Source organism: Boleophthalmus pectinirostris, unplaced genomic scaffold (genome assembly GCF_026225935.1).
Source record: "Boleophthalmus pectinirostris isolate CB_2022bp ecotype Guang Dong unplaced genomic scaffold, ASM2622593v1 HiC_scaffold_4, whole genome shotgun sequence".
NCBI lineage: Eukaryota > Metazoa > Chordata > Actinopteri > Gobiiformes > Gobiidae > Boleophthalmus > Boleophthalmus pectinirostris.
The window spans coordinates 19,339,794-19,360,639 of NW_026571353.1; the positions used below are offsets into that span (position 1 = coordinate 19,339,794).

General features: G+C 39.8%; 1 protein-coding gene across 8 annotated transcripts in view; it reads right to left on the reverse strand.

The window, feature by feature from the left end:
- Positions 1 to 2,071: 2,071 nt before the first annotated feature.
- mef2cb (myocyte enhancer factor 2cb) overlaps positions 2,072 to 20,846 on the reverse strand; it is a 56,997-nt gene continuing 38,222 nt past the window's right edge. For 3 of the 8 annotated variants that reach the window (XM_020921357.2, XM_055161324.1, XM_055161325.1), the window contains 7 exons: positions 13,316 to 13,459; positions 11,354 to 11,534; positions 10,626 to 10,673; positions 6,617 to 6,789; positions 5,461 to 5,590; positions 4,717 to 4,852; positions 2,072 to 4,497 (listed from right to left, as the gene is read on the reverse strand). In XM_020921357.2, the coding sequence (XP_020777016.2) occupies positions 4,152 to 4,497; positions 4,717 to 4,852; positions 5,461 to 5,590; positions 6,617 to 6,789; positions 10,626 to 10,673; positions 11,354 to 11,534; positions 13,316 to 13,459 (1,158 nt within the window). In that variant the 3' untranslated portion in view covers positions 2,072 to 4,151. Of the gene's footprint in view, positions 4,498 to 4,716; positions 4,853 to 5,460; positions 5,591 to 6,616; positions 6,790 to 10,625; positions 10,674 to 11,353; positions 11,535 to 13,052; positions 13,191 to 13,315; positions 13,460 to 20,846 lie in introns of all 8 variants that reach the window. The other 5 variants (XM_055161330.1, XM_055161328.1, XM_055161327.1 and 2 more) reach the window with 5 other exon arrangements.

The window sequence follows — 20,846 nt, forward strand, 5'->3', positions numbered from 1 at the left end:
TGGGTTGAACGTAGCCAACTCAAATGTTGTCTGTAATATTCTGCAAATACCCCTCTTAAGGTCTCCTAATGGATGGAATCACATGAGCGTGGGGCCCGATTAAAATTTGACGTAGATGCAACTACAATCCTTGGCGAATGGCAACGAAGCACAGCCTAATTAAGAGTGAAGTCTAGTCTCGGCCTACAACGAAATAAAGTAAATAGGCTACATAGGTATTATTGATGCATTTATTACCTACATTGTACGAACATTCTACATTCTGAATAAAAAAAATTATAAAAAATCACTGTTAAATTAATTCTCAACTTCGGTCCAGCTTCAGAGACGTAGCCTATTATTACGCAAGTTGAACTTCATCGTTACGCACGTTTGAAATAATCGTTTTGCAATGAGTCGTACGCGTACAGGATGGTCCCAGATATGCAGCGATGTTTTCTTGGCTATTTTAATTTATCATAAGCGTCTTTTTATATTAAAACATCAATCTAAATAGTAATAATGATAACTACAGATTTCTGAATTAAACACATTTCACTATCCAAAGCACAGCGTAGGATTTGTTTGAATTTAATACCCCATTATGCCAAATATAAGTAAGTAAAGTAAAACATAAATAAATAAATACATAAATAATACAAAAAAACTCTCCATATATACATAAAAAAATCACTCATGATTATACCACACGATAACAGTTATGTTGGGGTGTAGGCTAAGGCAGATGACAAAAAAAGAAAATAAACTGTTACTTGTGGCAGAAATACGTATTAAATGCATAGCCTACTTTACAGATACGACAAAGGCATAACATTGGCTATGACCTTCCAAAAATAATAAAATTTGCCTTACCCAATAATGTGAAGGATTCTTTATTTGTAGTTTGTAGGCTACGTATACTAGGCACAAGGAAAGAAATGGGCCCAGTCTTAATTTGGTGTAGCTGTCGTGTCAGTAGGCCTACTCTTATTAATCATATCAATTCTACATAGATGGGTGAAACATAACGACACTTGCAGGCCATTCCTTATCTAGGCTAAAGGCGACGCCTTACAGAGAAAACGTACAAATCACGCATCTCTTAATTGTTGGTGTAAAGACTGTGTGCACGTCGGAAGCTAGTGGGCCTGTAGGCGCAGCACGTCCTTGACTTTTTATCTTTTTAAAATATTTTCATTCTTTTCTTTCTTTTTCTTTCTTCTTCTTCTTCTTTTTTTTTAGACAAACAGATGTACAGCAAAGCATTTGTGCGAGCTAAAATGACGCCGTACGACCTTGCGCACATCATCTACCATAATCAGCAACAGGTAAATTGAGCAATTTGTAGGACTACTTTTCAATTAAGTTTATCAGAAGACTGCGAAGCCAGTTGTTGTGAATGTGTTTTCCTTTCTTACTTTTCCTTTATTGTTATATACATAACTTGTCATTAAGAATGGTTTTAAGAGTCATTGTTGTTATGTTCTTTTATTGTCAGATATTTGATTTCCTGATGCGGGGTTTTCATGCAGAAACACAACTCAAAATAAAGTCACACCAAGTCATGTGGGCAAAACTATGGAAATCAGTACCTAAAATGTTAGGCCTACACCCCAGCTAACCTTCAAACAACTGAAAACCATTTTAGTCTCAAGAAGCAACAGAGGCCTGCTTATGGAGCAGCTCTTGCCTTAAACAAAACATTAAACACGAGGGTGCATGTGAGCTAATGCAAACCTCCTACTACAGCCTGACAATTGGAAGCTATTTTCTTTAATATATTACTTTTTAAATGACAAAGTCCAGCAGAGCAACAGACATTTCCCTTGTCAAAGTTGGATCTGGACAATGGCCTGGTTTTACACATGGCTGTACAGGTGCCTGTCTCTCCTCTACACTTCAGGGGACTTTTTTGAAGTACTGCTAGCGGTGAGTATTGTCAATGTTAATATAATAAAACATATGATTGCTCCATGTCTTGAGTTACTGTGAAAACTGCAATGTTGGCAATCCGTTTGTAAATGTTATGTACTGAATATTATTGCTGTATCAAAGAAGAAAATTAAATCTGTAATTGAATTATCAAGCAAACTGTATTTGAACAAATTCTTTTATTGTCTTGTTTGTCAATATTTGCAAAACCATAAATGAATAATAAAATAAAAGTTGGGTTTACAACACAGAATGCCACTGGCTTTGGTTTCTCCAAACTTGATGCTGCCTGAAATACTCTCTCAACCTTCATGTACTCATTTACAAAAGAGAGAGAAGAACACTGTTTAAGAGGCACTGCCCCTGTAGACTACACAGACGGTATACAGTAACATCAAAGTGAACCTGCATCAAATATGCACATAGAAATATAATACTAGTGACAGCAGATAAGGGAGTGGGAGGCAGAGAGATATGTGGGACTTTCATTGTTAAAAAGACAAAACTGGTATTAAGTTTTGTTTATACCGCAACAACGGAGCTTAATGTCTGATGGTGAGCCATCAGTCTGTTCTGAGATATGGGAGAATACATGGGATTGTACATAACTTGAGGAAATTAGCATTGTATATTTGTAATAAATATTGTCCAGACTGTGTGGTGACAACTGTAACATTTTGTAGCAATGATTAGAAAAATGATAATATCCAAAAGGAAATAACTCAAATGGCATACTTAAGGTCAACAATGACATATTACATAGAATTGTCCATAGTTAAGAAGCAGTCATATGTCCTCATGAGTATAATGAAACCCCATGTATTTCTGTGTCCTCCCTCGTCCCAGTCCGGTGACATTTTGCACTAACAGCATTCAGTGTGTCTTTCCGACAGACTGGCACTGCATTCAGCTGGCTGTTTGGACTACGCCCCGAACGGCTCAGGGCTCAATAAAAACAAATGAGACAACATGTGCAACTGCACATAAAAACTCCACTAAGAAACCAACAAAAATGTTATTATATATATTTATATATTAGAAAGCTATACACAAGCATGTTAATTTCACAGATTTTTTAAAAGAATCTTAATATTACCGTTATTATATTTAATTAGAAATACACGTTTAAAAACAAACCTCTACAAAGATAAAACAGTTCAGCAAAGCATTGGATATCAGTCTGTTTGTCATGGCTTAGGGCTCCTGTGCCCTGACATTTCCCTCCTGGGTCATCTCTCAATCCCTTATTAGCAAAGCTATCAAAAAACACATTCTGGCTTATAGAAACTACAAAAAGCCACAAAATGCTTTGCATTGTATTCCTTTCATATGAAAATATAAGCAAGTATCGTACAATTATTTTTTTTCTTCATTTTTTTGATTTAATAATACTGAATAGTTATTACTAGATCCAGAATTGAGTTTTCTTTTGGACAACTAATATAGCGCTCAAATGAGTGGTCCTGGCCCGGCTCTGGTCTTAAGAAGAGCGGTGAGAGCCAGACTCCACCTGGTAGCGTTGGGTCTGCCGGTTTACCTGTACAATCCTTCAAATGTTGCATATTGACTTTTCATCACAGGAGTGAATAAACCTTGTAATGTCTGGCAACGTCTGACCCCTGCCCCATCCCTTCTGACCCTTTATTTACATAAATACGTTGAACCTGCAACATGACATCATCTAAAGTTAACACACATTTTTGCAAGGGACCGCAGAGAAGGTATAGCAATGAAAACTGACACTGTACATGTTTTATCAACTCAAGTGCTAAGGTGCCGCTGGACACACTCACTCTCAAGTTATGATCTTTTTGTCTTTTATTTTTTACTCATTTTGAGGCAAATGTAAGCATGTTTTATGAAACAGTACCTGGCATTTTTTTGTTTATTTGTCAATATGCATATATGTACACAGACAGGTGTGGAGATATATGCATATGTGAATTATTTAATCACACACAATACAATGTATGCATAGATCCCCAACAAAAGAACCCCACATCCTGACCAAACAACCCACCCCACCCAAAAACAACATCCAGCGTTATATAAAGTCAATATGTATAGCACACACACTCTGCAAGGAAAATAACATTTAAAACAAAATCATAGAAATGATGGGTTCCCTTTTCTTCCTTAAAGAGATAAAGGGTTTGAGGGACTGTGAGGAGGAGCAGGGGGCGTAGTAATGCCAGGTGTTGGAGCTCAGGACCACCCGGGCACTGCAGAGGGCCGGGTTATCATGTGGCCCAGCCCTCGGAGAGGCGCACCCGTTTGATGGACGGGCTCTCACGCTCGTCCAGGGGCCTGCCCAGTCCCAGAGGTGAATGGAACTCATTCCTGTGCTCATCGCGGTCGCTACCTTCATGGGAGCTGCTACAACTGCTCAGGCTATCAACAGGGGAGCGCCCCGAGTCCTGGCGGGACGATGGGTTCTGGGGAGGTGGTACACCGCCACCGTAACCCCCCGGGGTGTTGCTGGTGCGATCTCTAGGAGGAGAAACAGGTTCGGACTTGATGTGCAGGCTTTGAGCAGAGGGCAGGGACAGATTTGAACCCTGACATAAGTGAGAGCTAGAGCAGTTTCTGTAGAAGGAAAGGAAAAGCAGAGGGGTTACAGAACAACAGAGAAAAGAAGTGAAAGTCAATCATGCTTCCACATAGAAACAAGTACATTCTCAATGTGTCAACAACAGATTAAAGAAGTATCATTGGTGGGCTGTGTGCAACTGAAAGGGCTGTGTGTCAAATATATAATGACGAAGTGTCCTCATGCATACAAACAGAGAGACTAGTTGTTCTCACCCCAGCTGATTTAGAGCAGAGTGCTGCATGTTCTGAAGATGCTGCTGTTGCCATCCGCTCATGGATCCCAGATGGAGGGAGCTGCCACTATTGAAGCCAGACAACGAGGACAAGTCGGCACTATTCAGAGAATACTCTGTGGAAAACACAAACATGGTTTAATTCAACTGAAGTGTGTTTGTAGTGAGTCCACAGCCTTTAAAATCGGTGTGCCCAACAGTAAGACAATAGCACCCTCTGGTGTTTAAACGTAGTATGACAGCCACACTTGCAAAGAAATTCATCAGTGGTGTTAGCCATGCAGAATATTTACTTACATATTTTATTAATGAAAACTGTTCAAATTAACTTGTTAATAACATGATTGCAAAATGCATCCAATAAATAAAGAGATTTATGCATTAAAATTTGTCATTAAATTTGAGATTAAAAAGATACTACAGAATTAGCTAGCCTGAGCTCCTTCTTTGGCAACGCTGTAGAAAATAATGTAATGGGAGGAACTTGGGGCAACACATTTGTAAAAACTACAAATATAAGCTTAGGCTACATGTAAAAAAAAGTTATTCTCTCTGATATTTCTATTAAAATGTAAAATTGTTTATGAAGAATGCATTAAAAATAACAGGCCTCAAAATCTAGGATTTGTTTTGTCTTAACTTAACTTTAACTTTTAACTTAAGTGCTACAGTATTTTAATAGATATTCATTGTGATACTAAGGAATAAAGGCAGTGTTGCTTACCAGTACCATAAGAAGTGGAGATGGCTGATGGGTAACCCCCCATACCTTGGCCTGGTAAAGTGGGGGTAGCTACTGATACAACAGGAGTGGCCAATGACTGGGCAGACTGAGAGTTGTTTATTCTCTGATTCTGTCGTAGAGAAAAGCAAGATGGCAAGAATAATACAAAGAACTATGTTAGTGATTTGAGCACATGATATTCTTTTTAACAAAACAAACAAAAACTGCAATAAACACAGGGAAGTTGAATTGTTTTCCCTTTCTTTCTTTCACAACAGATGCTGAGAGAATAAATGTGAATGCCAACTTCTTGGGAAATTAATCACTTGACATGCGGCACGACTGAACCCTGCCAACCCTATCATTTACCACTCGTTCTGAGGACCCACTGTCGCTATAGAAACACCAACAGTCTCCATGGCGATGAGCGACTCCTCAGTGTGACACAGCGAAGGGTCTGCTGAATAAATACTGCAGGATCGCACCAAATAAACTTTCAAAGCAGGTTACCAGTCTGAAGAAGATGCTCTTAAAATTTGTGAGCTAACATTCTCTAGAAAGGAGAGTCAGAGACAGAAAGGAGGCCAGCCTGTTTTTACCCAACCTAACCACTGGATGGCAGTGTGTGTCCTTTGTACAGGTTTTAAGAGGTGACATTGGGTTGTTTTGAGCAAAGTCAGCAACAATAAAGGTGAAAGTTATTCTGGAGAAGGGCTGACTTTCTCAAAAGCACCACATCTAGTTGATACCAATGTTGATTTATCTGACCACAAATCTCTACATCTGTTTTTCCACTAAATAAAGTTGTTGTTTCACACAGTATTCTACACAGGGGTAAATTTTTTTAGCTACGTTTCTAAATTCTAGCTACAATATACATAACTCACCAATAGCAGATCAACATCCTCAGACTGGTTGCATTGAATGGTGAGTCAAATTTAAATTAATTAATTTTGGAAACTAGAATTTTCCATAAAGTGCTAAAAGACAAGGACTAATAGTAGTAAGGAAAGTTAAAGAATCAAAAGGTAAACTAGAGTATATATATGCAATTACAATTAAGACTTACATACATAAGCCACTATTGCATTATTTTGTATTAGAGCCAAATTCTAGCTGAAGCATGTAATGTAAGAACAATCCATAGGTAACTTACAATAGAGGGCATGTTGTTCTTGGCGCCAGGAGGTATCAGTACACGGAGGTCAGGTTTGCGGTTATTCATGCCGAGATTCATGGGCGGAGGAGACTTGGCTTGCATACTCTTGCTCATACCACCAGGTGAGACCAGCAGACCGGGTGAGTTGCGATGGTTACCGTATCCATTTCCTACAAAAAGTAATAAGTTCATATGTATGAGAAAAAGCACCGCTGTGTCATTAAACTTTTTATAAAACTCTAATGAATCTCGGGAATCTGTCTGTCCATGGTGGTACAAGCTAATTAGGAACTACAGGAATCCATTTTCACCTCACACCTTCTTTGTCTTGGCTTCATTACTAGTTTTTTCTGGTAAAAGCCAACCACTCTGGCTATACTATACATTGTGCATACAGAAGATGGACATTCAAAGATTTTAGGAATATAAATAACTGTTAAAATGCAGTAAAAATAAATTCTAGGATTTATTTGTCTTGACTTTATCAGATTTTTCAATAATATGGTATTTTAATAGATATTCACTAAGTTATAGCACCTCAAAGTACACACTTTCTCTGTCTTTGGCTTCATTGCTATTTTTTTCTGGTAAAAGCCCACCACTCTTACTATACTATACATTGCACGTACATCAGCATTTAAAGGTTTAAGGAATAAAAATAACAGCTCAAATAAAACAACTAAAGTTACAGTGAAAATGCTGATTTGTCTGGACGGGTAAGTGTCAAAAGGTACAACAAAAACAATGCGCATGAATTCTTTTGTTTCTTCTTATGTCGCTTCTCTTTTAATGTTACACAGATGACCCCATTGCCCCCAGTGAAACTAAATTGACTTAAAGCTTGCACTTCACACTCGACATGCAGAACTCAATCACCTTTGTAACTGTCACTAAAGGCAACACACGCCCTGCGACAGCCTGTATCGTACACAAACATCTCATTATGGGCAGGACGACCACAGCGGCACGGGACCTATCATTTGGCCATCAGAACTAAACACTTGTGGTTCCCCCAGACAAAAAGACCCCTGTTTTGCGGGTGCTTCTAAATCTAAATTTACTTGAGTATGGGGTGGGGGCAAGTGCAACATCCATCTTGCCATTAAAAATATAAGATCCTCAATGGAGTCAAGAGATCTTACAAGCTCCGTCTCGCAAAGCCTGGGATACTGGGCACTGTGTGGACGTTCCCACTTGAAAGACTAGGAATTATACGTTAGACATGAATTTCCTAATCATATACTCCGAGGGGAAAATGAGTCACAGATGTCTTCCTGGGCAATTTCCCTCGCCGATCTTTGTTTAATTTGAGAGTGAGGTTTTTTGTTGTTTGGAAATGAAAAGTCTCAAAAGCTCAATTTGAACAATCTGACGAGTAAATGGCCGCGAGCTACAGTGAAATGAGGCAGCTTAGCAAAAAAAACACAAAAAAAGAAAATGTCGCTGTTGGGTGTTTATGCCTGTACTGCCGTCAACATATAGAAATGACACATATTTGGGCATGTCGTATCATTACCAAGCTATATACTGTAGATGCACGTGTGGTTTTTGAATCGGACCCTCGCAATATCTCCGCAAAGAGCCAGCTGCCTCTTCAGTTTCCCGCTCTTACATTCTCCTCATTGGCCCTTTGTGCGATGGAGTGGGTGCATGTGGAGATGGTTGAATGAAGACACGCACAAACACGCATCCATCCTTACACAGACTTTGGTAAATAACCCAGCAGGAAGTACATTAGTGTTTTCTGTACAGATGAAAAAAATGAGACGGAGCTAACGAGAGGCATTAATAAGCGCTTTGGTCAAGAAGACATGGACTCCATCTTGGTGACAGTTAATCAGACAGCTGTGTGTATGGCTACCCTGTGGAGATGGCTACGTCCAGTCAATTATGCGCGAGATGAGGCTGATTGTGAGTGGCGAGGGACGGCACTTGAGCACCTTAATGGTAAAATGACGAGTGAATAAAGTTAGGTAAGCAGGACAAGTGACCTAAAATCTGACATGGCTTGAGTTGGAAATTGGAAATATTGCATTCAATGGGGAAAGAAGGAGAGAAAGAGAGAAAGGAGAGAGTAAATTTGTGTCTGTTTTCCAGTTTTGTAGAGAATTGCTGAATGTCTTCTAAGTAAGATTTTTGTACAAAAGCTACACTTAAATTCTGGTAAGGGGGTAGGTGGTACTCATAAGTGTCAGAATGATGAAAAATAGGACTGTTACCATAGCAATTAACAATTCAACATACAAAAAAAAAATATCTTTTGACTTGGAAAATGTCCTCAAGAGTAGCATAGAAAGTTGAGTCCAATTAATATAAGGGGATGAGGTTAGACAAATTGTTGATATTAAATTCCAAAATTAGGTCTACTATCTGTTTTGAGAGTCATCTGTAGGATTGAGATATCATTTCTGTATCTGGTTTGTGTGATTGCAGAGGTACACGCTCAGATACAGGAATAAAAAGTGTCTCCAAAGGCCCCACGGTTACACTGAAGAAGCCCGGACACATGTGAAGCCCCCACACACATTTGCACAGATAAGGGTGTGGTTAAACTTGTGTACATTTTTACTGTTACTGAACAAATTTCTGATGTCCTGTTGTGGTCTAACAGGCGCACTCCATTCTATTCCCCATTCACACACTCTTCCGTTGCGGTTTGGCCAAACGTGCACTCAGCCCTGAGTTCTCCAACTGAAAAGTCACTCTGATGCTATGTCTAACAATCTGATGTGTGATGCTATATACAGGGGAACGAACGTGTATTGTTGTAATGAGATGGTGTTTCTTGCGAGATGTCAAATCAAAAGTCGAGGGCAACCAAAGTTTGCATTCCCGCAGTTCTATCTCATTAGATCTTACACTGGGTCAGTTATAGATAGTGCAGTCAGTGGGATGGCAGTTGTAAAACAGTTTGGCTTAAACCTACAGTTTGAATTGCTTTGTGGTATCGCCCCATACTGAGCCACTCCAAGCAGCATCATTTAAACGTCTGCCTGAGCTGAGAGAACACTTCCATCTGTGTTTCCCACTGTTTGGGAGGAGCACACACACTCCCCTCATCGGTGCATGATCTTCACAGTGTCCCCTCCACCCAGCTCCTGTCCTGCCTCTAGATGAGCGTAAAGACTTTAAATGGAATCTTTAAGCTCCCGCATGACTCTCGATGTGGTATTTTTCACTGCTGCTGCTGAGCCATGCACAGACCGCCTCTGTTCTTCTCTGCGGTGACACAAAGGCTACATTTGATGCCTGTCTACAGCTCGCAATCGACTTAACACACGCCACAACAACTGGCTCTGTTGTGTGTGCGTGTGTGTTTGTGAGTATGATGAGTGACCAGACAGAGAAACCAGCCACTGACCTCTTCTGTGAAACCCTAGAGGCCAGACTGGGCTGCCCAGCTGTGCCCCACTGCACCCTCCCCAATCTGCTCTATTCACTCTGCACTGTACGCTGAGCCTGTAAAATGTAAGCTTTCTAAAGGAAAGTTTCTTTGCCATAAACTTGTTTGACATGTCCCCAGGGACAGACCATTGACACACAGAAGCCAACGCATCATGATTTCACGCATATGTTGGGTTACTACAGTCTCCACATAATTATTATCGCATGGTAGGCCACCAATAACATTGAGTTCATTTAGTTGGATACATACATGAGTAGTTACAATTCTGGAACCAAAAATAGCTAGGACGCTGTTCCAAATTTAAGCAATGGGTCCTTTATGGAAAAAAAAGGGGACATCTTGTCCTGTTTTGACAGCTTGTCATTCAGTTTGTCCTTGTGTTTACTAAGATTGTGAGTTAGATATATCTTTTTAGTTTGAAGAAAGAAAGACTGTCTTGACTCTGCAGCACTACAGCTAACATTTTCCAAGACCACTAACATCAACACATAATGGATAAATAGTGTAAGATTGGGTTTGACTAACAGTTTGTCATGCATTTTATGGCCCCACAACGATGAGTGGGTGTCATGTGTGAGGAGGGCGATGAGGAGTTCTTACCAGCACTGGTCCCTGCACCGGTGCTGAGGTCAGCACCCATGAGGCCCCCTGAAAGATAAAAGAGAAAAGTATTACAACCCACACATCTACCTCATCTCAGCCATATCGTGCACCTAGCTGTAGTCTAACCAACACAATGCAAGGAGACTTTAGTAAGAAACAAAGCTCTGCTTTTATTGTAATGTATAATGACCATTATTGTATGTTTTTTTTTTTAGCTTAGCTCAGCTGTCACAGTGACATTTTAGGCAACCAGGCCCTATACCTTAAAGTTAAATGGCACGTTATTATTTCAAAATAGGCAAGGTGGAGGAATGGGAGCGTCACCCACATTTGCGGTTTTTTACAAATGCTGCCAATGCCAAAACTATTATTTAGAATGTGCTAGTGCTAACATCCAGAAGTAATGACAGGGTGACCATGGTGTGGGCAGTGGACTCCAATCCAAAAGTCTGAACCAGACTTGGCGACAATAACAAACCAGCCAGACCAATTTGGACCACTTTGCTTTGTCACCAAAAACGTCTTGTACTTGTGAATGGTGTTAAGTAAAAGTGTGAAAAAAGAATATAAGTTTTGTAAAAAAATTTAAAGTTGTCAGTAATTTCAAGATAATTAATTGTGGAGAGAATGGAAATCACAGTTTTGCTTTAATTGTGTTTTGAGGAATTTCGTATTTTTGTATACAGCGAACAGGTACATACACACATTACATGTAGTTTTGTTACCTGCACTGGGAGGTCTATGGGTGACTCCGGGGGACATGCTGTTTCTCTGGAGTCCGTGGTGTGCGAGGGGCAGCAGGTTGTGGTTTCCTAGGGAACCTCCAGGATGGCTGTAGATGAGATTGTTCTGGTTGCTTACAGGAATGGACACGGGCATGTCATAGTTGGATGGGGGCACAGCCTGCTGGGACAAAGGGAGAGAGCAGACAAGGATCAGATGGTGAGTTTGAGTAAATACACAACTGATGGGTATATTATTAGTGTAAGATGACAACTTAACAAGTATAATGTTTATATTTGCAAAGAAGAATATGTGAAACTTTATAAAACTTTTAACTATTGAATTTCATTTTGAAAAATGCTGCATTGTGGTCACATTTCCAGAGATATTTTTTCAGTTCACTCAATAAAACTTCTGGGAATAATGTCAAAGTCATCCCACTGTTTTAAATAAGTGGATTCAATAAGTCATCTTGTCCTCACCTCACTCAAACCACCAAGTCCTTCAAGATGGCTCAAATGAGGGACAATTTACCTATACCGCCTCATAGAACAAAACAAATAGTATTTTTAATTGCTCAATTTCACCTGATTGACTTGTCAGTAATGTGAGTAGATTTACACGCTTCCCTTAGGCGCCTAGTTTGTCATGTTTATTGTGTCACTTGGCAAAAAGGGTTTAACCTTGGGAGTGCCCTGGAAGTGGTTGCTCCTGCCTGTTAGCTTAAGGAAGTAGAAATATACCCTCAAATTACTACCATGTGTCTTAAAGCAATAAGGAGCTCATCAGAACCAACATCAGCCAGGCTCCATGAGTTACAACCGAAGAACCGCCTTCAATTTTCTAACCTCTGCTAATATTCTAGAGAACCAAAATATTTTTACAACATACAGTGGAAAAGATGGTTTCTATATTAGCAGCAGACCTCAGAATAAGCAATCTTTGCCATTTCTTTTTATTGCAGCGTGCAGTAGACATTTGCTTTATGCGCTTAGTCAGGCCCCTTCACTAAACTGTCCTTTAACTAGACTCATCCTTCCTGTTTTTGACTCATCTACCCAGCGGTCTCTCCAACAGTCCCCTGCTATCCGGAGGCAGGGCTCTTGGCAGCCACCCTGACCACACTGAACTGCCACTTGCTGTGTGCATGCTAGAGCACTTTACATTACATTGGCATCACTAAATTAAAGCAGCTCCCAACTATCCATTTGGTGCAAACTACTATTTGTTAGAGTTTTATCTGTTGAGAAGTACTGCAGAACAATTAGTCTGAGTTAGAAATGACAGAATTATCTACATGTAAGTATACATTAAAAGATATGTATAACAATATAATATATTCAGTTCAGTAAAATTGTTTGTCTATGCTATTTCAGAAGACATTGCTATGTGCACAATTAAAAAAAGGCCTGCACCTTTTGAGGAAGTTTCTTTTCGAATTTTTTTTTTTTTTTTGCTTTTTGTTGTTGCCCTTGCCAATACACTAAAAAAGAAAGCAGGACAAACTACATCACTCCGGAAATCCATGCAGATCACAAGCTAATACTACTTGCACTTATGTTAAAACAAACTTGTTTCCCACACTGAAGGTATTTATGTTATTAGCCATTGCCTTGTTGCACAATTAGGCTTAACTGGGTTAGAGCTTGTCAGTACAGTATTTAGCTCACAGAGGATGCAGCCAGTTCACCCAGTACTTACAGGTATCTTATGGCTTTTAATCATGTGATCAAACTCCTCGTTAATCTGTTTGTATTTCTCCTCAGTGCGTGGAGTGAGCATGAGCGCGGGCTCGAGCTCCGGGCTCTCACCACCTTTGTTCTCCTTCTTGTTCAAAGCCTGCCAGGTCCCACACAACAACCACAGACAGGATGGAGGGATGGACACCAGACACAGACGAGAAGACAGAAAAGAAAAAGGGGAGAGAAAGGTGAAGAAGGCTGGGTTTTATGAAATGTACTTACACACAGTCTCTGTCTGCTGATCATCAGATCTATGTCGTCGTTTATTTTCCTGTACTTGTCCTCAGACTCTGGGCTGTGGCCGACTGAGTCGTCTGCGTCGGGGTCTGGGCTGTCACAGCCATTTAGGCCCTTCTTTCTCAATGTCTGTAAACAAAGTATTTGCACAACACAAATTGAAGGGATTTGGGATGAAGAACTGTGACCCAAACCAACTGTGTGAGGCAGATGGTAACAGAGAGGTACTTTATCACATAGAGCCTCAAGATATTTAAAGCAGTATGTTATTATAAGATATTAAACATAATTTGTACTTACAGAGTCTACATTTCTATTACAATTAAAAGATTGGCAGAAATTGTGAGCCCATTAAAGCTTTAAAGTGAAAAGTCTCAAACATTGTTATTAGACATGGATAACTCATAAAATGCCCCGTACCCTGAACCAAAGTTATATGTTTAACTAAAAAATAAACATGAGTGGATGTGATAGAGATCCTGACAGTGGAGTTATTTTGTGTATGGCAGTTTCTGTTTTGGCCACCTGATGGCCACCTGCCCCCATTAGAGTGTCCAGAACACAGCAGGCCAGCAGAGACTCAACGCTTACGCACCACTGAGTCAAACTGAACAACCTCTTACATTATTGTGACTAGACGAACACTATGGTAAATTTTTGTGTAATCTTTTGAATAATCTCATGATTATCTGGCATGTTCCTATGAATCCATGCTGCCTTCATTTACTTCATCAGACAAAGGAGAGAAAATAAGTACAGTATATGACACTTCTCATCAAAGGCCCCCCTCCTCTCCTCCCCCACCCCCTCACACCCCCCTCACTTCTCCTCCTGGCTTTAATAAAGGGAGATTAGTCTAGAGGAGGAATATCACGGGCCCGCTGCAGTCTGCCGTACAGCTTCTTCAGTGCGCGCGCCCGCTTTCATCTGGAGCTCCATATCAGACAAACGTAATTAAATTTACTTTAGCACAACCTGTATTTGATGCCGATCAAGTGTGTGAAGTGTGTGTGTGTGTGTGTGTGAAAGAGTGGGTGTGGGCGAGTGGGTGTCTGAAGAAAGGGAAGTCAGTAGTGAACGAGCAATAGAAGGGAGATGAGAATGATAGATGCTACGATAAGTTAATCTTGGTTGAACTTCGGCGTCTCATTTGTTGTTGTCTCTGTCAGCGCTCACTCACAGGAAACGCTAGCTACTCCATCACACGCGCTAGTGACAGGGAAGAGTTCTGCTTGCTTAGAAAACAAATAACAAGCCAGTCATCTCTCATGTCAAGACAACAAAGAGCACGTTTGGAGTGTGGTAGTGAACTTAGAGGGCTCCTTTTGTGCAAGCGATAACTGTTTGATTCTCCTAAGCGCGTCGACATTCACGTTTGGCTCTCCCCTCCGAATCCTCACTTGGCCCCCACACTGGAAATCTGGAATTCGAGAATGTGTTTGAAAGTGCTCACATCTTTTGACAGTCTTCGGGAAATCACACCAAATAATGGAGGAGATCTGACATCCCGGAGTGAACGGGCAACTCTCTTGTACTTCTATCTAAGGTGTATGAGTCAGATAAAGCAAAGGTTTAAGCAAGCTGTCTTTTTTAGCAAAGGCGTGAGATGTAAAACTTTTTTTCCTTTGTGTTGTGCCTGGCGATGTATCATATCGAGCTGACAAGAAGTGAACCAGTGGCCCTTCTGTTCACATGAGGATGCATACACGAAACAACAACTCCTTTGGACTTGTATAGATTTCATCCATCCACCTACCACCAATAAGATCTACTTCTATTGTGATAACAGCCATACAGGGGAGCTGGACGTTTTTCTCATACAGTACAATGAAATATTGTAGTAAGACTGTGCGAATAATTGAATTTTAATCAAATAGTCAATGATCAGCTTGGGGCTATAGAGGTCCATTGCTAATCCTCTGTCAGTAAAAGCACGAGGCTTAGAGAAAAGTTCAGATAATTTCTCAGTTAAATAGCACTGATTCAATGTCTGTCTTGTTTATGTCCATAAAATTAAGACTGAGGGCCATGTTTATTAATGTGAAAAAATACAATAAAATGAATATGAAATGAATAAAATGAGTAAAACTAAATTTTTTTAGGAATGAAAATTATCCTTATAGTCCATAACATAAACAAGTGCTCAAGTGATTTTCTTATTCTCATTTTAAACGCTGTGGCACTGTCAGCCATTACAGATTTGGGGTTCCATTTCACTGTAAAAAAAAAAAAAAGCCTGCTTTCTCACTAAAAGGGAACTTATACCTAAAAAAAAGTCACAAATAACAAGAAACAGACAACTATAAGTGCCCTCAAACACATTGGTGGCTTGGTAGAAGTTGTGCTGGGCTGTTGCTAGTGTTATATGACTTTGAAAGCATTTGGCCCTCGGCTCAGCTTTCCACATGCAGGGTGCGGTGCAAGGGCATAATGCCACTCATCCCGGCTATGCCCACCTGTTTAAACACATCGCACCTGTTGCCAAGGCCCGACGTACCACCAACTGACCAATCACACGCACTGGGCACTCTAGATTTCCATACAAGGCCTCTTCCCTGGTGCACCCTGCTTCTATCTCCCACCCATATACGCCAAAGCTTTATCTCTAGACTTGTTTTGTAACTTCCAGGCTTCTGTAAATTATTCTGTGACCTACCCACTATACGAGAGACATCAAAAGACATTAAATTCAAATTCAATATACTGGAATAAGAGCTATACTTCAATATTGAAAGAAAACACTAGTATGGATGTGAGGCGCTGGCATGGAAATGTGGTCTTTGGGGAATATGCTAATAGGATACGGATTAAAAACACTGGTGTAGATGACGGATGCCAAGAATTTAGTGCACAAATATGCCCCGAATGATTCTTTTGTCCAAATAAATTCATTTTCTTAGACACCGAAATGTGTGCAACCAACTTTTAATGATCAAGGTGTCTGCGCGTTACAGTACAGATTTAAATCAAATATATATAAATACATTAAGATGTTTACAACTTGGTTCATATAATGTTGGTAAAGGAGAAATTATTTTTTCTTATATCATATAATGTTATAATTTGTTTTCAAAATGTCTGCAGAATATATAATATTTAAGTAATCAACTAAGAGTAACCCTGAAATACATTTTACTCATTCCACATTTCAAATCCACACCTATAGATTCTCATTTATATTTAAGAAAAATATGGCCAGTGTGCACAGTACTGTATATGTATAAGTCCAGAGAGAGGAAATACTGTAGTCCAGCGTAGTAAAAGTATATTATTCAGCATGTGGACAGTTAGTGGGGTGCTGCATGGTAAAACAGAGTGAGACGAGAGTGAAAGAGCTGTGTGCAGTGCTGTGCAGCTTTGGCTCGGTGTCTTTCTCTCTGGTCCCTTCGGAGGCGTGCTCCTAATTAAACTCCTTCTTCATGACGCTCCCTCATGACTCGACTTGTCAGTGGGCCCGTGTGAAAGCAGCCGCAGCACAGACATGGCGTCCTACATACTTAGACCACCATCTCATTTGTACCCTTCAGCTCGCCTCATATACAGTACTGCCTAGCTGGTCCAGACTGGGCCGGGCCTAAAGGTGGAATACAGTAACCTAAAGTAATGTTGACCTGGGATTTAGCAGCATATTCAAAGAAGTGGTCAGGGAAGAGACGGGAAACAATATATTAAGTTATATCCAAATAATTGTCCAGGTTTGAAATGAGCTTAGGCCAGTATATTACATCTTATATGTGATGTAGGATAGGGCTGTGCAATTAGTCAAGTTTGTGTTTTTTGTTTTTAAAACTACAGTTGATTAAAGTCAGAATTATACACGATTCTGCCTTCCAAATCTTAGAGCAAAGCCAGTCGTCTAATCTATATAGGAAAGTGTCACAGCATATTATTATTAAACTAGATCAATACAAAAAATCTCTACAAGTTAATTTTGACTGTGTAGAAGTACTTGTTTGGAATAATTGTGATTTCAATTATGAGCAAAATAATTGTTGTTGTGATTTTTCCCTAATTGGTTCTTTCTATATCATACAGGATCAAATTGAATTGTTTCATTTTTGTTTGCCCACTTGTTTTTGGCTAAATTTGACATTATTAATTACATGTTGCATCTCATATTACTTCAGATTCCAACATTTTTATATCTGGAACAACAATGATAACTTTTTTGTTTTTTGGTTTGAATTGCAAGCAGCCCCGGGGGGTGGCAGAGGAGCAGCTGACGCCTGCCCAAAGCTTTCAGCGCACCAGGATCCTTCTGCTCTACATTCTGGCACCCTGCGCAACCTCTCTGTCCCCATCCGTCTACTCTGACCCCATAGTTGTGTCTCAGTCTGCTAGTCGCCCTGCCACCATGACCCCACTCTCCACTTTTATCCTCTGCTTTGGCATCTCCATGATAACAAAAACATTGCTATGGTTACCTCTTTACTTCAGATGGACCCAACTGAGTTTAAGTTTTGTAGAAATGAGTGCCATCACTGACCATTAGGGTATAACACATTCAATATTGTGTTCCAGTTTTTTTTTGTTTTTTTTTACCCACTGCCGGACTGTCTCATAAACAAGTTCTGACTTTTTACAGCAAATGGTGTACAGACGTCAGATTACACAAAAAATGTATTGTGTAAATGAACAAAAAAATCTATTTTGGGGTTTTGGAGCATCTTTTAATATTTGAGAGAAAATTATACAACACCGAGCATGGAAAAAAAAAACTCAACTATGACACTTATGTTTAATTAGCTTGGCAGCTTTGTAAGGCATATTACAGTCTTTCTAGTTAGAGCTATTTTGGATTATGGAGTTTTTCAGAGCTTGTTCATATATAATTATAGTTGACAAATCTAAATGAAAAAAGTTAGTTCTCCTCACACCTTGATGGGAGAAGACTGGTAGTAATAAGATAGATAAGCTTCCATATGGAAATAAAAAAAAATAGAGTAAAATAAAATAGTAGATTTGGGTGGTTAAGATATAGCAGATTAAGGCTTGCTGCACAATATGCACAATTACATTACTACTATATTTCCATTTCTTCTTCTGTCAGTCAGGGTTCATGTGCTTGCTCCCTCACTCTCTTTGTGCATTTGAGTTGCACATCAGAGGGATCAGGGCTGGCTTAGCTTATTGGAAGCAGATGGCAGACCAAAGGCAAGAAGGCCACAGTTATATGAAGCGTGGTTCGAACATGCCAGGACCACGTCGAGGGGCATGTCCATGGATGATGACTGCATGGCCGGTGTATATGTGTGTGTGTGCGTGTGTGCGTGTGTGTGTGCGTGTGTGTGTGTGTGTGGGGGGGTGTGTGTGCTTGTGTGTGTGTGTGTGTGTGAAAGCATTTGGGTGAGAAGGTTGACTTTGTAGGCTATCATTGTTAAAGCCTAGGGCAACTATTCCCCATTGGCATTGTATCTGCTTATTGGAACTTTTAATATACAGTGCTGTGCCAAAGTGTCAGTGAGACAAAACCAACTAAGAGTTTCTACTCTAGTCTAAAGCTGAATGTAACTTTTTCAAACTAATTACAATATTTTGACCAATATTTTTACTAATTACAATCATTTTAATAGTGTCTGGGAGTGGTATGATTAAACAACTGCTGTATCAACTATTGTAAATAAAATAACTCTATATATACTGTTGAGAAAAAGGTCAAATAGTGGCATCGCAAAATCTCTGCTGAGCTGAGAGGCCGATGCAGCGCTAAGCCCACTCATATGAATACAGAGCTAGCCAGTCCGCAGCACACTACCAGATGGCCCAGTGTTTCCCATATGGAGCAGACACACTCGAAGCACATGTCAGAATCCAACACTGTTTGCTACAGCAGCATCCCGGCCCTAGGAACAAAGTGGTCATTCAGGCCAGTCACTACAGTGTATAATTAGCCAGATAGACACTATAGTGCACAATGCCAGCTCAGTTAGACTGGATAAAGGGGGCACTCATCTCTGTGCCCTCTCTGTACCATCTCTTAATGTTTCATCCTGTCTACTCTTCCCTTGCATAATATGGTACAATCCAAATCGACAAGCCACTATGGTCATCAAATGTAGTACAATAACGCTAATTTATATTTTTGTTTAGAGTTCTTTCCCACCCACATTATGCTTCTATGCTAGGAAAAAAATCATTTGAATAAGCAACACTTTTATTGGTCCATGCTTGCCAATAACACAAAATCTGAAAAAGCAAACAGACATAAAGGACTTTCATTGTCTTGATAGTCCCACATTCAGTTATTGTTGACGCCTATCCTAAACTGTCCTGCAGTATTCCCAGTATTCCAGAGAGTCTTATCATGTGGGGCCATAGCAGGAAAAGGGAGCCCGAGGGAGGTCACAAGTAACAATGACCAGTCACCCGACCTCTGTACTGCGACCCTGAGTTTCCACACCCAGCCTCTAACACCAACAGGCCGCACAGAGGGGAGAGAGGGCAGGGAATGCCATCTCCAAAAATAGATCTTCATTATTCCAAATTTTCCACAAATAGTTTCAAAGAACAAGGCATCATTTCATCTTAATAGTGAGCATGAATTGTTTTGGGTAGCACAGTGGAAAAGCCTTGGCTCCTTCTGCTAGAGCGCGGTGGCTTCTGAAGTGGCTTGCCTTTTTCACCGCTTCACACCACAGGGACCACATATTGGCACATTTCAAACAAGGCTATTTTTAAAAGCTCCTTTTGTTGTTGCGAGTAACTCAGACTTCCTCTCTAAGTGTATTGACCTTAGCAAACAGCTTTGACCGCCATCCAAATGCTACCCAGTTTCTTGTTTGACTAACTCCATGGCTATGTATCTGCAATGATGAAATCAGAACCAAAATCCTCAATAAGTGTCAGCAAATGTTAAAATGGTAAAACTCCGAGCCCATACTACAAGGATGCATGTATCTGAAAAACAGCTAAACAAAGTTAGTATTTTACAGAACTGAAGGAAAAATAAATAAAGGGTGAAATAATATAACGGGGAGACTAGACACATTTTTTTTATAGTATGCAGAAATAAGTATAATTTTAGATTAAAAAAAGCTTTAGTATAAAACATTAAATTTTTTCAGCTTTTCTAAAGATGAAAAATTAAAATAGAAGTCAAGAAGCAGGATATTAGTAGCCTGACAGTTAGTTGTGTAGTTGCCTGGGGCGTTTTTTATGGTAAAGGCAGCTGAATGAAAACCCCTCACTACACACTTGTAAGTCTCAAAACAGCCTCCACCCCCTCAAATTAAACAGGAGGAGAGCCTATTCTTCTACTCTTTCAGCAAGAACCACCAGTCAGACTATTTTTAGCCTTACCACACACTATTTTTAGAAGGCAGTTTTTTTTTGTTTGTTTTTTTTTGTTTTTTTTAGAATTTTAACAAAGGGGTGTATTGAAACTATTTATGGTGGTCACTAATATTAACTGGTAAGGCATTTTAATCATCAAAATATGTTTATGTTTTGGAAGATGTTGAATAAATAAGCCCTTACATAACTAATTACAACCAAGAAACATATCATCTACATATAG